At 36.8% G+C, this 20967-nt stretch overlaps 1 protein-coding gene across 1 annotated transcript in view; it reads left to right on the plus strand.

Annotated features, from left to right (window-relative positions):
- grik3 (glutamate ionotropic receptor kainate type subunit 3) overlaps positions 1-12494 on the plus strand; it is a 92110-nt gene extending 79616 nt beyond the window's left edge. The window contains exons 12-16 of the mRNA XM_006791680.3: positions 183-301; positions 5538-5755; positions 7837-8062; positions 8314-8564; positions 9254-12494. Coding sequence (XP_006791743.1) covers positions 183-301; positions 5538-5755; positions 7837-8062; positions 8314-8564; positions 9254-9619 — 1180 coding nt within the window. The 3' untranslated portion in view covers positions 9620-12494. The remainder of the gene's footprint in view (positions 1-182; positions 302-5537; positions 5756-7836; positions 8063-8313; positions 8565-9253) is intronic.
- Positions 12495-20967: the final 8473 nt, after the last annotated feature.

The raw sequence follows: 20967 nt of genomic DNA on the forward strand, positions 1-20967 counted from the left end.
TGCTTGTAGAGTTGCTGTCTAATGCATCATTAGCTCTTTTACTCTAAACCAAAGATGAAACTCTGAAATATCAGTGCTATTCAACATTGTTCAAGAATGATGTAAAAGATATAATACTATTGTTCTTTGATCTTGCGACTGGTAGAGGTTTTAGACTCCTTTCCAACTTCTCTTAATCCCAGATTCAGTCCATACGAATGGTATGACGCCCATCCTTGCAATCCTGGATCAGATGTGGTGGAGAACAACTTTACCCTGCTCAACAGCTTCTGGTTTGGAGTTGGTTCCTTAATGCAACAAGGTAAGGCGGCGCACACATCCTCTTTCCTGTCAGAAACAATCCTGTCACCCCCACCCTCCTTTTCTCTTCACCACCAGCTCCCACTTTCTGCCTCTTTAACTGACAAGCTCCATGATTTCCATTCCGTGACTGTTTCATAAGACATTTACCTGTCAAGAACAACTGCCGAGCTCAGTCTTACATGACAAAGGGAAGCTGTTGTCACCTACCTGCTGTTTAAAAAGGGAAGAGTAGGTGCCAGGCACTTGTCAGAGATTGGCGGGTAAGGGTGGAAAACATCGTTGCATTTATTTCCACGTTACACAGTCACTGGCCCTGCTCAAGAGCTTTCTGAATGTTGAGGACGCAAAGGGTAAGTTGAGGAACATGTTTGACAAATGCCAGCTGTCAGCTATGCTCGAACTGGCTGCTGTGACGTGTTCGGCACTGCTTGGCTTGCGCTGAGAGTGGCCGGGTGTAGAGAATCCATATGCTTCAATTATAACTGTCCAACAAGTAGCCCACCAACTTATGTCACTGTTGATGCCTTATCATTTTGAACTCAGTCATCATATATTTTAGTGTCAGATCAAAAAGCGTATTGTCGATGTAATATTATTAAGTAAAAGAAGAGGGATATAAATAAGTGTTTGCTGTTAGGCAATTGCTAGGTGTCCCCGAAAGGGATAGGTAGGCAAATAAAGGCCCAGAAATAACATAATGAAGTCAACTGTGGAGAAGAAGACCGACGTAACAAAAATGTTTAACCTCAGTGTAACAAGACAAATCAAGGAGGCTTAGTGAGACTCGGCAGTGGATCTTTGCCCGTAAGGATAGCAAACACATTCAGCAATTCATTAAGCACAGAAATTCGGCGGCACTCTTGTGAAACTGCATAGCAGCTCTGCCAATTTGCTGGTGCAGACAGAGGGCTATGAGTATAGCACCAGTGGGCTGGAAGGGAGAGGAGAAAGAAAATCAAAACAAAATGAGCTAGTTAGTAGCCTATATTATTAAACTAAACTGGGGAGAATTTTTCATTATAATTCATAGAGTGTTTTCTGTAAATGCCTCAGCTCCAGTTCTTCTTATTTAGCCTGCTGGAGCTGACTAGAGATGCGTCTGCTGCTAATCAGCTCTTCATAGTTCATTGAATAAATTTCTTCACACCAGGATATCAAGTTAATATAAGGTTAGTGTTCCAATCACTGTTTCTCCGTGAGGTACAGTCAAACGTATATTTCAACATTTAGATTCGACGTGAAAAAAAGCGAGGACGCAGACTGATTCTGGGATTCGGTGACACACATTTGTGCTGTGGTACCTTGCACACATGCTGCACGGTGGGATCTGCAGCGAGTTATATTTTGTCTGTGTCACATAAACAGACTTCCCTTGCTTGTCTGCCAAACACAGTGACAGCAGCTGAGACGGAAGCCATTTCCTTGACATGTTTAAAATGCAAATGGACGTGTTTGAGAAAATCCAAAAAATATCTACCAGCTTGTCTGTGGGAGGGAGGTGTCCTAGACAACACAAAGAACATAAAATATGAGGAGGTGCAAAAGCAAACACTTTGTGTGCTTCAGATGTGTTCCTGGGGTCTCGGTAGGTTTTTGCTCACAACATGTGTGATCATTTCTTGCAGACTGGCTTCTGCAAAATAAGCACTGCAATGCAGTTTCTGATTTTTGAGATGACATCGTTTCTTTATTAATTAAAGCACATCTCCCCTGCATAATATAGATAGGATTGTGAATGTATTTTTACCATGATTTTTTGTTTTAAGATTTTAAATATAGCATTCTTGATTTTGTTATTTACACATTATTACATTGAGGTGGGTTTCTCTCACTCTGGTTGAGAAACTGGAACAATGTCCTTGCTTTTTTTGTATCTTATTTTTTTTAGAATGGCATCAAAATTTACTTAGCCTACTTTGCGTGCAATGGGACAAACATTTCCATTCGCAAGTGTCCTTATTTTAAACCAATTAAGTAAAAGTAAAAGCCTCAAGCTTGGAAAAGGAGTTTTTGTCTGACTCCGTAGAAGAGAATGCTAAGTGCAGGTAACTATTCTCATGGGAAAGCCGAGTGCTAGTGTTGAGGTGAGACATTGCTTGTGGGAAGAAACACTCCAGAAAACCAGGTGCATCATACTTAGCACAATGCATTTCTAAATTCAAAGAGAAACTCTTACTCTCCCCCCCAAGGATGACAACTCAAAAGGCATTATTAGATGCAAAGCAATCTGTTCGTTTATTGAGAAGAAAATAACATCATACTGTCAAAGAGACTTCTTAATTATTGTGTTTTGATGAATGTATGCTTAGTAGTAGCTATAGAGATGGCATATTTATCATGCATTAGCCTACAAAAGAAGGAAAAAATCCTTTTACAACTCAAACAACTATTTCAAAATAGAAAGACTTCATTCAAAATGATATAGAACTCGTAAAATTATCATCTTAATATAGAATCAAAATGCCTCTATAATGAAGACCTTTACACATTCAATAACAAGTGAAAGATTTCTAGTTCCATTCCGGCAGGAAATGCAAATCCCTGTAGGGTTGCATCAGGAAAAAATAAATAAATCAAAAATCCGGAACCACCTGCTGTGGCGACCTCTTGTGAACAAGAGAGCAACCGAAACTAGTACTGCATAATGCATAATCTTAAAAATGCAACACTACAATTTTTACATAATTCAGTTCAAATTAACTTTCAAAAATCAGCCGGGCTATTTTTTTTTTTCAATATTAAGCGATGACCGTAGTTTTTGAAGCATTGTTATTGCTCACATTTAAGTAGAATTAGCAAAGTATAGCAAATCAAATGCTGTAGTGAGCAAGGATTTGCTTTGCTGTATCGGCGATAAGAACTTTCTAATGTGCAATAGGAGAGATCTGATGCAATAGTAAGAAGACGCAACTGTGACATGTTTTAACATTTACAATTGTAGGCACCGTGCTTGTTTGTGATAATGACATACCTTACCATGAGAAAATGAAAATATTTTGATAAATATACATTTAAATTTAATTATTTTTTTTTATTTTATAATAACAAAAATATATAAATATATAATGCTTTACACAAATAAATATATCCAAATGATTGGATGCTGTATTGTCAGTTTATTTTAATTACCAGATTAATCTGTAATGTCACAGCCATCAGTATATTTCAATAATACATTTTTACCTTGAAGTTATAGCTTGCAGTACTCAACATCTATAATAAATTGAAAGTATATAGGCTAAACATTTTTTTTAAAGAAAAATTATTATAGTACTAAAGAAATGTAATTTTTTTGCTGAATAGTCTAGCCTAATGGGTTAGTTTGAAGCATTTTTTTCAGTGGCCTATAGAATTAATATAAATATTATAGTCATGTCCTTATTAGTGAAAAGATATCAACTTCACCTGTAGTTAGTGTACATGTATGTTAATTTTATCAAAACATTGCTAGTGTTTTGGAAGCAGTCTGTGAGTTATTAAGGAAAATCGTAAACATTTTTAGTCTCTCTCGCCTAAAAAGCCTTTATGAGTTAACTTTGAACTTGTAAAATATGATATTTTCTTTTGTGAGCATGCAATATAATACAAGAAGTTTCACCACTTTTTACTGGAAAATGTATACATCAAGGGACAGTGAATTTTTATTTCAGCTAAAGGTTAATGAGCTATTGATATTGCTTTAGCTAGGTTAGCTAACTAGTTTAAAACCATTTTTCTGCTTGTTAAACATAATATATACACTGTTTGTAATATATATTGTATATAATTTTAGAAATACTTTAATTGGTTATGGAAATAACCAAATCGACATTTCTTCTGAGAAAGTTTAGGAAAAAAATGCCATAATGCTAATTAGCTTACCATTAGATATATACTGGATGCAAGACAAAGCTAGCCAGAAGTAAAATATTTTGTTGCAAAATAGTAAAATATTAATTAATACACACATTGTTTCATCTGTTACTTTGTTAATTGATCACTAAAAAAGGAAACATTTCTGAAATGTCAAAAAAGGCAGTGTAGCTCCTGGACACCAAGATGTGAAGCGCTGGCTACTCATAGGATCTGTATTGTTCTCCCAGAAAGTACTTTGTTATTTCCTCGGTTTACAAGAGACCTTCAAAGAACTGTATGGTATGTTGACACCATTTTATTTCCCTGGCACTACATGACTGATCTGCTTTTTGTATTTATTAGAGTTTTCTGATACAGCACCATATACTGCTCCCTGCTGACAGCAGTGCTTTATAGTGTGGAATTCAATTGAGTTACACGTTGCTTCACTTCGTTTTTAGTGCAACAAGAGAATGCATCTGGATCTTCCATCTCTAAAGTCATAGTGAATTAAAGGATGCTACTGTCTTCCCTTGTTTGTAACCAGGCAGAGTCTTTGTCAGACCACAAAGGACAAATCCAATCAAATTTGGTAGAAGAGGTTAAAGAGCTGACCACTCTGCCCCTCTTCTGTGGGCTTGTTACTCTTCAGAATTGCCCTCGTAAATCTTCTCAGTAAAGTAACAGAGTGCACAAAGCACAAGGGTATTTTAAAGGTTGTCAGAGATGAGATATAAAGTAACTTTAACACCAGTCAGTGAGCCATTGTAAACATAGTATTACTCAGCAGAGGACCACTCAAAGTCGAGGTTGATGCAGAGGTGCACTGTCAGTCCGGCTAGGTATTATAGCTTACCTTTATTTTCTTCTCATTTTTATACTGGTGTCGATGATTTGACACAATACCTCAATGTAAAGAAATGATAAGTTATGAAATGCCATGAGGGTATAAATAAATAAGCTTTTCATAAGATTTCATATCCTATTTTTTCCACAGATTAAGTTCTTTTGCAGTTGCTTTACCAAAGCTGACTTCTAAGAAAATATTGATGACTGAATACAATCAAACACATCAATTATTTCATTTTCATCTTGCTTGAAAAAAATAAATAAATAAAAATAATGTAAAACTCTAAGCACCATACAGTTTTACTGATCTGATCTGCCATTTTTGAATTCTAAGCTTAGAGTGTGGCTAACCTGGCAAGCTCGCATCAGTTTCCATTTCCTCATTGACAGTACCTTGATCAACAGTAGTGGCACTGCCAAAAACATTTGCAGACCAATTAACAAAAATGCATGGTCATGTCACTGCATTTGTTTAATTCAGTTACACTGTTGGCATGTACAGATTTATATAGCTAATTGTTTAATAGTCTCTCACTCTACGTTGCCTACAGGCTCAGAATTGATGCCCAAAGCCCTGTCGACCAGGATAATTGGTGGGATCTGGTGGTTCTTCACGCTCATCATCATATCATCCTATACAGCTAATTTAGCAGCTTTCCTCACTGTGGAAAGAATGGATTCACCTGTGGACTCAGCTGACGACATTGCCAAGCAGACCAAAATCGAGTACGGCGTGGTCAAAGATGGTGCAACGATGTCTTTCTTCAAGGTACAAATGGTAGTATTATTATCAGAATTATATTACACATATAAATTCAGTTACATTTTAATCCCCACAGCAAAGGCTTTTTTTCTTTTTAGTTTCTCCACTTCTCTACACCGTTTGATGTGTTCCAGATGATGTTTTTTATTCCGAAGTTTCAGCGATTGCCTGAAGGGTCTTGACTTTATTTCATTATTTTGAGCTTTGCTTCAGATGCTTCTGCTGCTGTGGTGCTGAATAACACATGTAACAGAGTTACAGTTTCTCAGAGTAAGAAAATGAAAACACTGCACATTTCTATTGAAGACACATAAGATTATGATATTCAATTGGAATAAAGAAGAAAAAAAAAAGAATACTTTTTCAGGGCCTGCCCTAGTTTTTTTTTGTTGCCCTGAAAATCCTGTATTTTAGTTCATGAATACTTTAGTCTTCACTGTCGAGTTTGATTTATGTATATTTTCTGTTGATAATGTTTACATTGAAAACAATATTGATGGGCTGATGATTAATCGAATTGCATTTTGCTTATGTAAAGGAGTATCCCAGTTTACCATGTATGCAGAAATAATCTGTATTTCTGTAACTTTTTCCAATGTAAAACTGTTATTTTTGGTCAGTTTCTATACTTTGATAAATCACGGTTATGATTATTGCATCATAAATAGGAGACACAGGTGTATAATTATCCAAGACTCACGTGCCCTCTGCTCCTACTTGCTCTTACAGAAAGGCTTAATGATGTTAACTCAATGAGGCAGAGAAGCATGATAAATACTGATGAGACCAGGGAGCAGATAAAGCCTCTGCAAATGGATACATTTGGTCTTAAACGTATTTAGAAAAACATATTCAACTGTTCGTAGCTTTGCTCTGGATGGAGTCACACGTGCTGTGTGCTGCACATACAGAGGACTGAGATCAAAAAAGCTACCAAAAAGGTTGTGATACCAGATGATTTCTGTTACTACCATTTGGGGATTAAGATTGTATTGAGATTGTGTATAATTTAAGATTTGACTGATTATTTCAACACATTTATAACACAATCTAAGTCTAGTTTTACCTTTATCCAGAATAAGACACCTTTCAAATCATTGATGAAATTATAATAGTGTTGTAGCACATGTTTCGTTTCTATAGAAAAAGAGTCAACCACTATAGGCCAGAACTTATCCTATGAGCTGCCCATTGGATTAAAACAAGTGCACTAAGGAGCCTGTCTATGACTATTACCACCTACTAATGATAGGCTGAAAAAATGCCTTATGTAGCTCCCATTGTTCACTGGGGAAAGATGGGGAGACGTTCTTTATTATGAGTCATTCGTGATTTACACACTGCTGTAACACAAATAAGCCGTACTAAGCTACCATATGGTAAGATGCCAACTTGGCAGCATTTGCCATACATCTTAATTGGTACTTTAAAGTTTTAATATCAGACTATCATATCTCAGTTTTAAGCAGCCAAGATTGTGCTTATACTGCAGTTAACAATAATAGAGGGCTTCTTATAGTGGCATCTTTCACAATTTGAAATGGCTTATACTCTTTAAATAGTAATTATCTAGGATTAGACATGGCATAAATGTGACCTCCTAGAAAATTGCATGAAATACCACATAGCCCGATGTAACACTAATGGCAAGGCTGTCTATTATTGCTGCTTCAGTAGCACTTATGAGGACATGTTCAGAGCTTTAATTTACTGTCCTTTAATCTAGTGACAAAGAAGATATGGGTAATCATTTAAATCTATTTGATCACAAGCTAAGAAACTGTATTGTTAAGTGCTGTAAATGAACAAGTGTCATCTCTGACATTTTCTATTCAATTTTTTTTAAAAGAAGGAGAAAAAATCCCCCTAAGTTTTTCTTCCAGAGGGACTAGAGAGATTTCATGGTTAGCAGTATTTTCAGATTTAACACCTTGGGGCATCTAACATCTGAAATTTATTTATTTAAAATTGATTTTTTTTTAGTGGCAGAAGCATTGTACTTTTTTTAGCTACTTTCTCTCGCCTGCAGCTAGGGAACTGTTAAAATGAGTCACTTTTTAAAAACGGCATCTTTTCATCCTTTACAGAAATCTAGAGTTTCTACTTTTGAGAAGATGTGGGCCTTTATGAGCAGCCGGCCAAGAACTTCACTGGTGAAGTCTATTGAAGATGGTATTCAGAGGGTGTTAAAGTCAGACTATGCCCTCATTACGGAGTCCACCACTATTGATTACATCACTAGAAGGAACTGTAACCTGACACAGGTGGGAGGACTTATCGACAGCAAAGGCTACGGCATCGGCACTCCCCTCGGTAGGACTTTTAAATGGCTAACGAGTATATTTGAGACTAGAAGTTATAAAAATTGAAAAGTCTTCAAAAGTTATGTGTTACTTTTTGAAGAAGGAGGTTGAGGTATTACTATTCAGATGTGGCAGCAACATAAAACTTTTTTTTTTTTAAGCTACTAGTGAGAGTGTGTCACAGCATGTTTATGAACCTTATTATCACAGAGTCCAGCTGGTGTTTCTTCCAAAGTAAAATAGGCCTTATGTTGCTTCCAGGCTCTCCGTACAGAGACAAAATCTCCATAGCAATCCTAAGCATCTTGGAGGATGGGCGCCTACACATGCTAAAGGAGAAGTGGTGGAGTGGGAGCAGCTGCCTGGATGAACGGCATCGCGAAACAGGCCCCATGGGTATCCAGAACCTGGGTGGTATATTCATTGTGCTGGCATCTGGCCTAGTGCTATCTGTTTTTGTGGCAATTGCTGAATTCATCTACAAACTACGGAAGACTGCGGAACGTGAGCAGGTATATGTCCTCATAAATTAACAGAAGAATATATTTTTTTAAGTATGCATGGAAAATTACTTAGAAATTAATTTAATTACACTGTACTAGTATTTGATTCACCTTTTTGCTAAGAAGTTGGTGCATGTGCCATTTTGTTATTTTGCTGCGTTCCATATAGCCGCTAAACCAAAGCTGTGCTCTATTCATGGCTTTTTCGTTCAAACATGTTATAAAAGGATTTGCATGCCTTTGGCTAATCCCCAGGAGGACTTGGCCATAACACCACAACATTTACTTATTTTAACAAGCATAATTGCAAATTGGAGCATAGAGACGTAATCCATTATTAGTCACTGGCGATGTCAGAATATCATGACGCCTTTGCTGTTGTAAATCATTCATTTGAGTCATGTTAAGAAAATAGTTGCATGTTCTCACACCAAACTTTTTTGACACAGAAACAATAAATTGTGTGAACTCTACGTGGGGTGGTGTTGCAGTTTGATATTGATGACAGCCATGCACATGCACACAATGCAAACATACCAGAATTAACCCAACATAAATGTTTTTATCCATTTTGTGCTCCTTAGACTGCCGACACTCTTTGCTGTCAGAACAATTTAAAGCTAAGGCATTTACCCCCCGTCCCTTTCCCCTCTTCTCCTTCTCGCTGCCCTCTCCGCATCCTCCCTTTTTGCCCAGAGGTCTTTGTGCAGTGCCATGGTGGACGAGATCAGACTGTCGTTCACCTGCGAGAGACGGGTGAAACACAAACCTCAGCCTCCAGTCATGGTGAAGACGGATGCAGTGATCAACATGCACGCCTACAACGACCGACGACTCCCAGGAAAGGACAACATGAGCTGCAGCACTGGGATGACTCCTGTGTTCCCGTGACAATGTGTTCCCCACAGGGCAAGAGCCTGCTGAGCAATGTTTCAGGGGCACTGCCAGTGACTAGAGACAATGGTATAGATGGGATCACCAGATACAGCATTAACCACAGTGACATGGGAACACTAACAAAACATGGGCAACTGAAAATGGCAGCATCAGCCACACAGGTATGACAACATTCACCATTGTAATCCAAACTGAAAGAGGTAAAAGCAGGATTCAGTGAGGTTCTAAGAAAAGAAAAAAAAGCCCATTCCTGAGAAAGGAAACAGTATATATCCAATCAGTTTCAAGTCTGATGTTTACGTGCGCAACATAGAAACACAAGAAAAAAAACAATGTTCAAGGAATCCTGAATCAGGCTGAAAAAGCTTAGCAGAACACAGCGAGAAGAATGGCTCTATGGACAATGGCAATAAATGAGAGAACGGAAGGAGCTCTGATTGAAGTTCAGTTTTGCCACATGCAAAAATTGAGTTTCTACCTTTACCCAATGGCCTCAGACAGCAAAAAATAATGTTACCTCAAACATGTTGTCTGGGCTTAAATGGTTGTCATTGAGTCAAAAGGGATAGGAAAACTAATTTAGTATGTGCAGTATTGTTATTGGTGGACGGCTAGTTAAAAGTTGAGCGATTAAGTTAGTTGTAATTTGTAATTAATTATATTGTTAGACACAAGCAATCATAGTCACTGATGCAAAGTGGATTGTTGAGATAAAAAACGAGAGATACCACCTTGCTATAATGGTCCTAGTAATACCTTTTGTGTCTAATAATTTTGTACATGACTAAATTTTATTAACTTAAAATGATGATTGCCAAAGATATGATGATTCAGTAGAAGCATTTACATTAGCATATGGGGCAGAACGGTTCACTTAGGAGCACAAATCTTGCATCCAATGAAAAGTCCAATGGAAAGCAAATTGGAGTGTTTTAAATTTGTTGTAATAATCTTGTTGTAATATTTGTTCAAACCATGCGGGGTAATAGGTATCCTAAATACATTATATTTTATGGTTAAGCAAACCAACTTAGATTAAAGAAAATGTTTATCAAAATGTAATGTAAAACAATCATTGCACAACACAAGAAAACTTATTGATCAATTTCCTGTTCAAAAGTCAAAAATGTCAAACAGTTTTAATAATAATACTGAAAATATTGAAGCAGTTTTGACTAGTTGTGGCAGCCTGCAGTTTTTCTAAAATCTCTAACTCTTGATTGGGCTGAAGGGCATTAGTTCAGACATTTCTGTTTATATTACAACTGAGAAACAGTTTGTTTTGTTTGGGGTTTTTTTGTTGTTGTTTTTTTAAACATTTAAGCATGACATATTCACTAAAATATGTGTTTGGTCTGTGTCTAAATGTGGCCACAGGACCACTGAATGTCCCAACTGCTTCTGACATTTTGAACACTTCACTCATCTGTGTGATCTGCAGGCTTTTTGGACAAATGATTGATTTGCGTTATATATACTGGGCATAAGTTTGGGTTTAAATGAGCAAAGCAAGATTCTGAAGGTCATCTGCGACCAGAACGTCCGTATTCTTCTTTTCAATTACCTGATGTGGACTGAATTCATACGTGTCGTGTGTGAACATACTGAAAGACAATGTGGTGACAGATCACAGTTTTGTGTGCTCATATACTGTATGCTATACTGTATCTAAAGCGAGTGTCGTGCCCAAGAAAGATTCGAGGAGTCTGTGAGCTGCTGTCGCCTGAAAGCTGAATGAACAGCAAACCTCTGTGAGGTTTAAATTGTTGATACGCAGAAACAACATCAACAACAACAACAACAACAAAATAATAATTTGTAACTATCTATGATTCAAGGAAACTCCAGTCTGTAATACTAAGCATTGATTTGGTAGAGATTGACTGTATTATTGTTTTATCAATTCCCTCCTGCAAAGTAGAATATGTAGATAAAATCAGCAGGAGAAAATGTATTTTGCTAAATTTATACTGTTATAAATGAATTCTGTTAACAGGTAAATATGTTCTAGATGCTATTTATTTCATTAGAGAGGTCAATTTTAACTACTTCCTCACTTTACCCCAAATCCATAGCCCCACACCTTTTTTTAATTTATTTAAAAGAAATGCATTATATGATATGGTATATTGGATTAATATCATCCGGATGGAAAAAAATATACAGTATGTAAATCTTCTTATATGATGGCGAGTATATTTCTATGAGGTGAAAATGAAATGGAAATGCTGAGCTTTCCTAAGAATTTGGGGGACATTGTTTTAGAGTAGGATTATATTACGTAACCCTAACCCGGATCTTCACTCTTCATGAAATCCTGATGACAACCTGGTCTAAAGTGCGGCTGTGGTTGATACATGGTTCTGCTATGTTACTGTTACCCTCATGTGAACTGTAGCTTTTCATGCAGGTTATTGAAAGACTTAAGATTGATTTTCACGTCTGTAATATGTGAAAGTAAATCAAAATGTCATCAGATTAGTTGGAATTACAACAGGGTTTCGGATTCGGCTGATCCAGTCAGTTTGATTACTGAATATATATGTTTTTTAAGAAATAAATTAATGTGAATAATGTCATTTTACACAAACTTGTAAGAAATGTGGGAGAAAAGTGTGTTCCATTAGCAGTGTGTGATATGAATTTTGATTTTCTAGCAGTCATGATGGTATGCCTTCTTATGTATACCTTTCTTTTCAGTTGCAAAGCTTCTATCATTTGGCAGAAAACCTCTCAAACAATATGATAAATATGTTGGTGCCAACCAGGGTTTTCTTTGTGGACATGCAGAATTTCTATGAATATAGTTTTTGTAAGGTTTTGTAAAAAAAAAAAGAAAAAAAAAGATTTTGTTTTCCTAGTAACTGTATGTGTTAAAAGAACATTAGAATAACCCACAGCCGAGTAAAACATGGGGAAAATCGACAAAATACTATATAAAAGCTACTGAATTATTTTCTTTTTAACACACTGTGAATAATTCAATTGTACAGTTTGCTGTATGGGTTATATGAGGTTTTAAATAAAAATACAAACTATTTATATCTGTTGATCTACTGACTGATTAGTGATGTCCCATCGTGCTAAAGATGTGGCTTTAGCATGTTATCACTGAATATCTTTGAGCTTTCAGTATCAACACATTCAGAGTTAAACGTTTTACAGTGAATCTCACATTCAAGGTACTATTTGCATTTCTGTGATTTTGGTTGCTTCATGTTAGAAAGCTTACAGATGTGCCCAAAATTACTGGATTAGATTCAATTTCCTTGAATCAGATTTTGATTATCATTATGAAGAACCTGTTAGTGACTATGCATTATGCCATTATGCAGAATGCATAAGGACACATCAAAGACATAACAAAAATTTATAACAGCAAGCGAGTATGATGATGAAAATATATTGTCTAATTGCAAATACAAACAACCATGTGTGGAAAGAGAAGTCAGTGCCCACTGTTTAAGGACTTTGACTCAACATCTGATGCTTTCAGGCAAAATTCGAGGATTTGAAATCAAACTGAAAGGCTGCATAATAGGATGGCATAAAGCAAGTTATCTTAGCCAAATGCCTTCTATAGAAAATAAGATTAATATTCAAAAATATATTCACTGGTATATTCATTAGTAGGTAACCTTCTTACTAACAGGTTGGTCCCCTTTTGCCAACAAGATGCTGGAAACATTCTTTATGGATTTTGGTCTATGCTGACATGATAGCATCACATGCTTACTTGATAAATAGTATCTTAAAGGCATGTCCCTAAGAAATATGAAAAAAATCCATCAGAGACCAAACTCTTTGGCACTCCCTTTGAGAACTCTTCCTGAAGACTAAAAGAAATTGCAGAAAAGCTTGCCTAGAAGAGTTCAGGCTTTGTTGAAGATTAAAAGTGATCATTATCTTTCAAGCTCATTAAAATTGTACACACTCTGCCTTATATACTATATTTTATAATATTACCAATTTTCTTAGCTGAAATATTTCCAATTTTCTTAGCAAAGCATAATGAGGGGTGGCTCAGTAGGCTGAGGCATTTAAAGAATATTCAACCCTAACACTAAAACTTGTTTGTAACAAGTGGTTATTTGAGTTACTGTTGGCTTCCTATTTGCTCAAACCCTCTAGCCATTCTCCACTGACCTCAATGAAGGATGCCTCTCTCTATTTTTTTCCTCTTTTCCAGATTCTCTGTAAATTCTACATATGGTTATGCGGGGAAGTCCCAGTAGATCAGCAGTGTCCAAAATAGTGAGAGCAAATGGCCTAGCACCAACAACCGTGGCACTTTAAAAGAAAAAATAACCCAGTAAAGTGGCCAAAAAGTGTACAATTTGCAACAGTAAAACAAAACTGATCATATCATAACAGAACATAGAAAAATGACAACATAGATTATACATTCTTAACAAAACAGGTCTATGTGCTGAAACGGAGACATTTTAAAACACCAGAAGACTTGACATATTCTATAAGTATTCATATTCTAGATTGTTATATTTCCTATTTAGTTGAAGATTTTGTATGCTGGTCTTTTTTCCAAATTCTCTAGATTGTTGCATTTGCATGCAACAGCGTGCGCATATCCAAGCTTCTCAACTCTCAGGAAAAAAAAACAAGAAGAGAAAGAATAAATAGACATGTGTGCTTTAAATGGCTTTCATGCATGAACAAGTATGTGTCTTGAGAGAGAGCCAATCTGCTACGATAGAGAGAAAGAGATTAACCTTGCTGGCGTTGGGATGGCAGATGTGTGTGTTAAAAAAGCAGGGGAAACCCCAGGCCATGCCGTTGAGGAGCAGCAGGTGCATAATGAGCGATGGGCAGGGGCCTTGCGCCTAATGGGAAGATTTATTATCTCTCACTATCAATTAATCCCTTTGGACAGACTAGGGCCAGCAGGAATGCATCAAGGGTATGTAAAAGAGAGAGGGAAACTTAGAGAGAAAGGGAGCTAGACTGATGAAGAGAGATGTGAAAGGGCATCAGAAGTGGAGGGCTCATGAGTAGTAGGGCAAAATGATGAGAAAAAAAAGATTACGAGACTATGAAAAAATAAAATAAAGAAAATGATTCTAAAACAGTTGGGTAGCCTCAAAGATTTGAGAAACAGAAGTGAAGAAAGAGCAAATAATGAGTAAAACTACACTAGATAAAAGAACCCAAGTCATATATGAGAAACTTAGAGAGCATAAAACAGAATTTGGGAGACTGATAAATACTTTTTGAGATCAGCTTGGAATCTGGGCTGGACTGGTAGTGCAGCACTCTGGATTATCTCTGGAAGTAGTTCAACAGATGTTAAGAAATTAGACTTTCTGAATAAACTACACAATCACTAAATGGATTTAATAAAAAACAAATCAATTTAAAAGCTGTTACATGCAGTGTTGTTTAATTATGTTGGAGAGGCTTTTAAGAAAAATTACATTTTTTTCCTATTTTTTCGTTCTGATGGATATTCTGTGTTCAAATTAATGTTAATGGCCTGCAGCCCAATGTTGAGCCATAAATTATTTATCTAGAGGACGGTTTGTCGAACTCGTTTTAGTTCATGAGTCATATTCATACAGTCCAATTTGATCTCAAGTGGGCCTTGCTGATAAAACCATTGCAACACTCTATTAAACAAACCTTCAAAAATATTATTTCCATTTAGTGTTTCAAAAGTAGAAGGGCATTCTTTATTGAAATTATCATGTATAAGTCAAATGTGCTTTAACCTGAGATATCTTATGTAAATATGTGTTTCGTTTTTTTTTTAATTCGGTAATGTGTTTGTTGTTGGACATGCAGGGAGAAAATGACATCCTGGACAACTACTCTTGTGTCATTTATATATAATATAATGATTTAAGAGACAGTGGTTCCTGGTGCACAATGCAGCGGAAATGATATCATCCTCATTATCTCAGTTTTTCACTCTACAAAACAGTCAATTCTGTTGAATAGTATGATTTTTGCAAGCCGGTTCTGGCTGGCAGTGTCAGTGCTGACATCTCCGATCTAATTTTTCATACTGGTGCCCATGTTGTGACTAGCTAAGCTAATAAATGACATTAGTACTTTGCAGAACCTTTTCAATACCATGTACTGTACAGAGATCATTCTCAAATGTCTGCCACAACAGTAAAACCAAAGACAGGCCATGCGAATATCTTTATGCAATGATACCTGCCAAGAGATGTGATATATTAGGCAGTTGGAGAACGGTTCTTGAAGTCAGTGTATTGGAAGCAGGGAAAACTGCAAGTGTAAGGAACTGAGCAACTTTTAAAAGCGCCAAATTGTAATGACAAAATGACTGGGTCCAAGCACCTCAAAAACAGCAGGTCTTTTGGAGTGTTCTCGGTATGGAGTCGTTAGAAGCCAACATACTAAAAATGGTCCAAGGAATGACAACTGGTGAATCTGTGCCATATTCATGTGCAGCCAACGCTCATTGATGTTCACGAGGACTGAGGGCTGGCCAATATTCTGAGTCCACTCTTAGGAAAAATGTGGAAAACCTCAATACTAGAAATGTTTCAGTTCACACACTGCATATGAGCTTGCTCCAAAGTGGAGTGGAGCTAAAGACCAGTAGGGCAGTAATGACCTTGAAAGGGCCGTCACTGGATGACGTTATGCTTGACACTCCAGGGCGATGTGCAGTCATTCAACCCATTTCGGCACCGACCTGTGCCATGCCCATCTCTGTGGACCCATGGGTGAGAGACCCATCTCAGCTGAAGCTGAACCAGCACCAGAGGATTGGCTTGATAGGAAGGCCAATGTGCGCTGAACCTTATTATAGGCAATGTCATCATCCCTGAAAACTGAATTCCCTCCAGGGAATAAAGGTTATATAGCTGTAAAGAATGAGGCTGAATAAAAATTGTTCTAAAGGAATGAAAAACATGAAAAAATATGACTTTTTAATACAAGACAAAAAACAGGGCATGAAAAGTAAAACTGAATCTATGTTCACGCTCCATATTTGATGCTGTATATGGTCAGCATTTTCCCATTAGTATCTGTTCAATGCATTTACATTCTGTAATTACTTTAATAATTTACTTCTTCAAATACATTCTGTTATTCTTGTCAGTTGTACAGTCTGCTTTTCCTGCCTTGAATTCAAATTGTCTTCACATAACAAAACGCACACACACACACGACTCATACGAACAAAAGTGGCACAAAATCCACATAGACTATATAACAGAGCTGTGCATCGCCACCCTGCGGTTTGCGGATTACTTTTTGGAAAGCTCAAGTCTGACATCATGTCCACTGCCACCTTGATGTGACCATATTTGGGTGAGTAACACCTGAAACCACATAAGGGAAACATAGCTCCAAGTCCTAATATCTACCTAATGAGTGGTACTACATTTAAAAGGCAGTTTTGCATTAGCAGGACCTTTCTGATCTGTTGGCTACACCCATCCTTTATATAAATCTATTAGTGCTGTCAGCGTTAATCTCATTAAAATGACGCTGGACGGGGTCAACGCGCCACGCACGGAGCAATCCCGGGTAAGTCGTTAATGGAGATTTGTCGCGTTAATGCAGTTTTGGCGTTAACGTCAGTTTAACGAGATTAATGCAGACAGCACTGAATTCTATAGCAATCAACTATTAAATCAACTTTAGTTCAATGGACTAAGCTTCACTGTTCACTGGCTACTCAAATGATTACTAAATCCTAATCCCACTAAAACCAGTTAGTAAAACATGGAGCAGCTATTATTACAATGTTGCTGTGTGTTTGTTATAGTCATTATTCATCTAATCAGCATCTTTCAGCAGATCATTTAGTTCTGATTGTGTCACTACTGCAACCAGAAAGGAAAGCCACAATAAGGTATCATCCAGCTCCTAATGAAGGTGAAGTGTATCTTGATATCACCACTACCAGGAGCAAAACAAATTTGCTGTCACGTCACATGATAAAATCTGAATCCTTACAATCACACGAACACGTGAATGTTACAAGTCACACGTTGAACCTGTACTGACATTGATACGTTTCCACGTTTAGTTTTGGACAGTGCGCCAGAGCAGAATAACGAGACTAATAGGTCGATAGCCGTGACCGTCCCTATAGCATTAAAAATGATGAACAATTGATGAGAGTGTAATTACAGGACACCGCAATGCTCTAATGAAGTGATTCCACAGTGGGAACACTCATGCATATTCTGCATTCCAGAACGATCTCTGCATTGCACTTGTTGTATGTGGACTATCACAATGAGACAAGGCCGTTGTCTATTCCAGACCTAAATCACTGCCACCGTCACTACGAGAGCTTCATCTTGACACCTGAATTATCCATTTGAGTTTAGGTGAAATAGCGTGATGGAGACGTTGCCCGTGAAATGCCTTAGCGAATTGCTCTCTCTATTCTCGATCTTTGACCCTGATAATGACTGGAATAGAGGCTTTTCATGAATATAAATATACATCTGGATGAAAGGCAATTTTCTCCAGTGTATAACACTCTTGAACATTTAATTTAGAGTAGTGTTTGTCAAGAAGGTACTGTGTTGTGGACATAGTGGCCACTCCACCATTTCATTTTACATGAATCAGTCACGTCCCTTGAGAAGTCATTTAAGCCTAAACATATTGTGATGCTTATGTACACAAAGTTGATGCTATAATGAAATGCTGTTGTTTCTGAATAAGGGATAACTGACTGTACCAACATCTTAGACCTTACCAACAATTACAGTGGGTAGCTGATGTAACACACACAGCCGGCAGTGGCAAGAAAAAACAAATTTGTTCATGAGAGGTGTCAGAAACGAGTGTGCTGACAGATGGGCCACGAAAGAATAAACAAAAATGTTGTGCAAAGGGAATTTCATTAAAACACAGTTCACTGAACCTTAACCTTGACAGGTTATGGTAAAAAAGTAACTATAGGGGTAGACTATGATTGAGCAGTGGAGCTCTACCAAAAATAATCAACGTTTCTGCTTTGACACGCTGATGGGCAGGTGTGTGTTGTGAACAATATGGAAGGAAGAACAGCGATGGACGTGCATTTTATGCCAATAAAACATCATCTGTATGAAAAGAGTGGTGGTTTAGATTGTGCAAATAATATGCAGCATAAAATATCCACGTACCAAATAAGTGTCGCAGGGTAACAAGAAATGAATTCAATTACAAAAATATAGATCTGTATTATGATTAACAAATTAATTGCACTATTCTGTCACATGAAAACATTTCACAAATTAGCAGAAGGTATACACTTTCAAAATAATTGCACTAAAAGTTATATAGCAAAAATATTGATATTGCTTTAAGAAAAAAAGAAATTGTAGTGGGGGTTTTTTCTACCCTAGGATGGTGCCAGGAACATAAGACTCCACCAGCCTTCATAACACTTTCAGTTTTTGAAACACCTGAAGACTTGAGTTTTCAGTTTTGCTCACCTGTCAACAAAAGCAACCAGGTCCTGTTAAGGAGAATATATCTGGGGTGACTTTTCCTTTTAAAAAACAAAATTGTGTGTACGGAAAATGTTGTTTTTCAGCCACACACTACTGCTACCTATCAGCTCATACAATAAATCCCCAAACAGAAAAGGACTTTGAGATGAAACGTTAGCTGCATGAATGTTTCACTAATGTCACTTTAGAAAATCCTGGATGTTTTCCAGTCATCAAAGACTGGACTCCTTTGAAAGCCTCTTCTCCACACACAGAAAAATTCAGTTTGTTCTTGATGAAACAGACAGCTTTGCATCACTGTAAATGATGAAAACCTCCTAAAGGCAAACCTCATCCCTGTGCAGAACTGTAAAGTGCACTGCCTGCAGAGCTACATTTACAGAAGCTATTGCTTTTCTTGCCTGCAGGTGGCACATATAAAAGGGTTTTAGCAATGACTGATTACTTCCTCTTTTGGTTAATACATAGTCTGCTAAAGGCAAGTCAATCTGTGATCAAGACTGAATTGCAAGTCACTGTACTTTGAGTCGCTTTGTTTTCTACACAGAGTCCCATTGAGCTCATCTACAATCAGTACAGTTAATTCAACACTATGATTCTTAAATTCAACTTGTACCTACTTTTGACAAATATAGGATGCTCTTTAAACTGTTTTTAAGTCTTAAAAATTACTTAATCTATCACAGAATTGCACACAACAGAATAAAGTGCACAAAATAAGCACTTTTGCTTAAGTACCAAAAACTGTATTACTTCGAATAAACCTTGAAGCTGTTGTAACAGATCTTTCCCAAGAGACTCCACGATTTGTGAGTATAAAAATATTTTTTCAATAACTTGCCTGTTATGCAAAAACAGTCTGTTTTTATTAGACAAAGTCATTATCCTAATTAATATCAAACTAAATTAAGGACATTGTTAAATAGTGCTAGTCTGCTCTCTTGTCCAAATATGGCCACTCCAGGCTTCAAATTATACAATATTGTCACACTTGATGTTTTAAAATGGTCCCTGTGGCTATTTTCATGTGTTGCATGATTGTACCATTAACTCATTAGTGATGTACTTGAATGCAAAGAGAAAAACAAACACACAATGCTGTGCCTACAAGTGAAATTGCTGGTCATACTGCAACATGTCTTCCTCCACAACATTAACTGTGACCTAAGAACATTTTAGAATTATATTGTGGCTCACAAATAACAGTAGTGATTTGCCTAAATTTGTGTCCAGTGAAACACTGTTTTAGAAAATACTGCGAAACTCATGTTTGACAGAGACACTAGTCATCTTGGAAAATCAATACAGTGTGGAGATGTTTCCAGAATCTGACATTCAACTCCCCGTGTCAACAACTCAACTGTTTTTGAGGAATAACTCACTTGCAGATCCATTAAATTATGTTTTTGTGACCAACTCTAACACTGAAAACGTAACACCTTTAGACATGTGTAATATAACCTAGCTTGGTTTACTTAATAAAAAGTTAACACTGTTTGTTTTTTGCATCATTAGCCAGTAACTTCAAACCTTTTTGCTCCACCCTGAAGAGATACTGTCAGTGTTTCATTCTTGAGTTGCCTGAAGCCTATAGCAAAACTGTTTGAAGCTGGATCTAGACCAGACCCCATCGGTTCCAAACGGGGGTATAGTTCACCAGCAGACGATTTGCTATTCTCTAACAAACTCAATCCCTGCATCCCCATTGAGAAACCAGCAATATATATATTTTATATAAGCTGCCACAAAATTTCTTACAGTATACCAGTCGAGACTGTACAAACTCAATATCAAAATCAATATAACGGTTTGACATGGACATGAGTGACAGTCAGCGCCTGACATATTCTTGTCAGTTGAGTATTAAAATAACTTTTTATTTTTAATAAGTTTAGAGTTTGCTAGTAGCATATTCACTATAACTAGCACGCCAATAATTTCATTTTCTTTTAGTATGAAATCATTTGCTGTACAATTGCTAAGATAAAGTATTTATTAAGCTAAATTCTAGTGTGTATTTTTACAAAAGCTCTATTTGCCTATTTATTAAAAAAAAAAAT

The sequence above is a fragment of the Neolamprologus brichardi genome, chromosome 11, assembly GCF_056152115.1.
Source record: "Neolamprologus brichardi isolate AB-2024 chromosome 11, ASM5615211v1, whole genome shotgun sequence".
Taxonomy (NCBI): Eukaryota; Metazoa; Chordata; class Actinopteri; order Cichliformes; family Cichlidae; genus Neolamprologus; species Neolamprologus brichardi.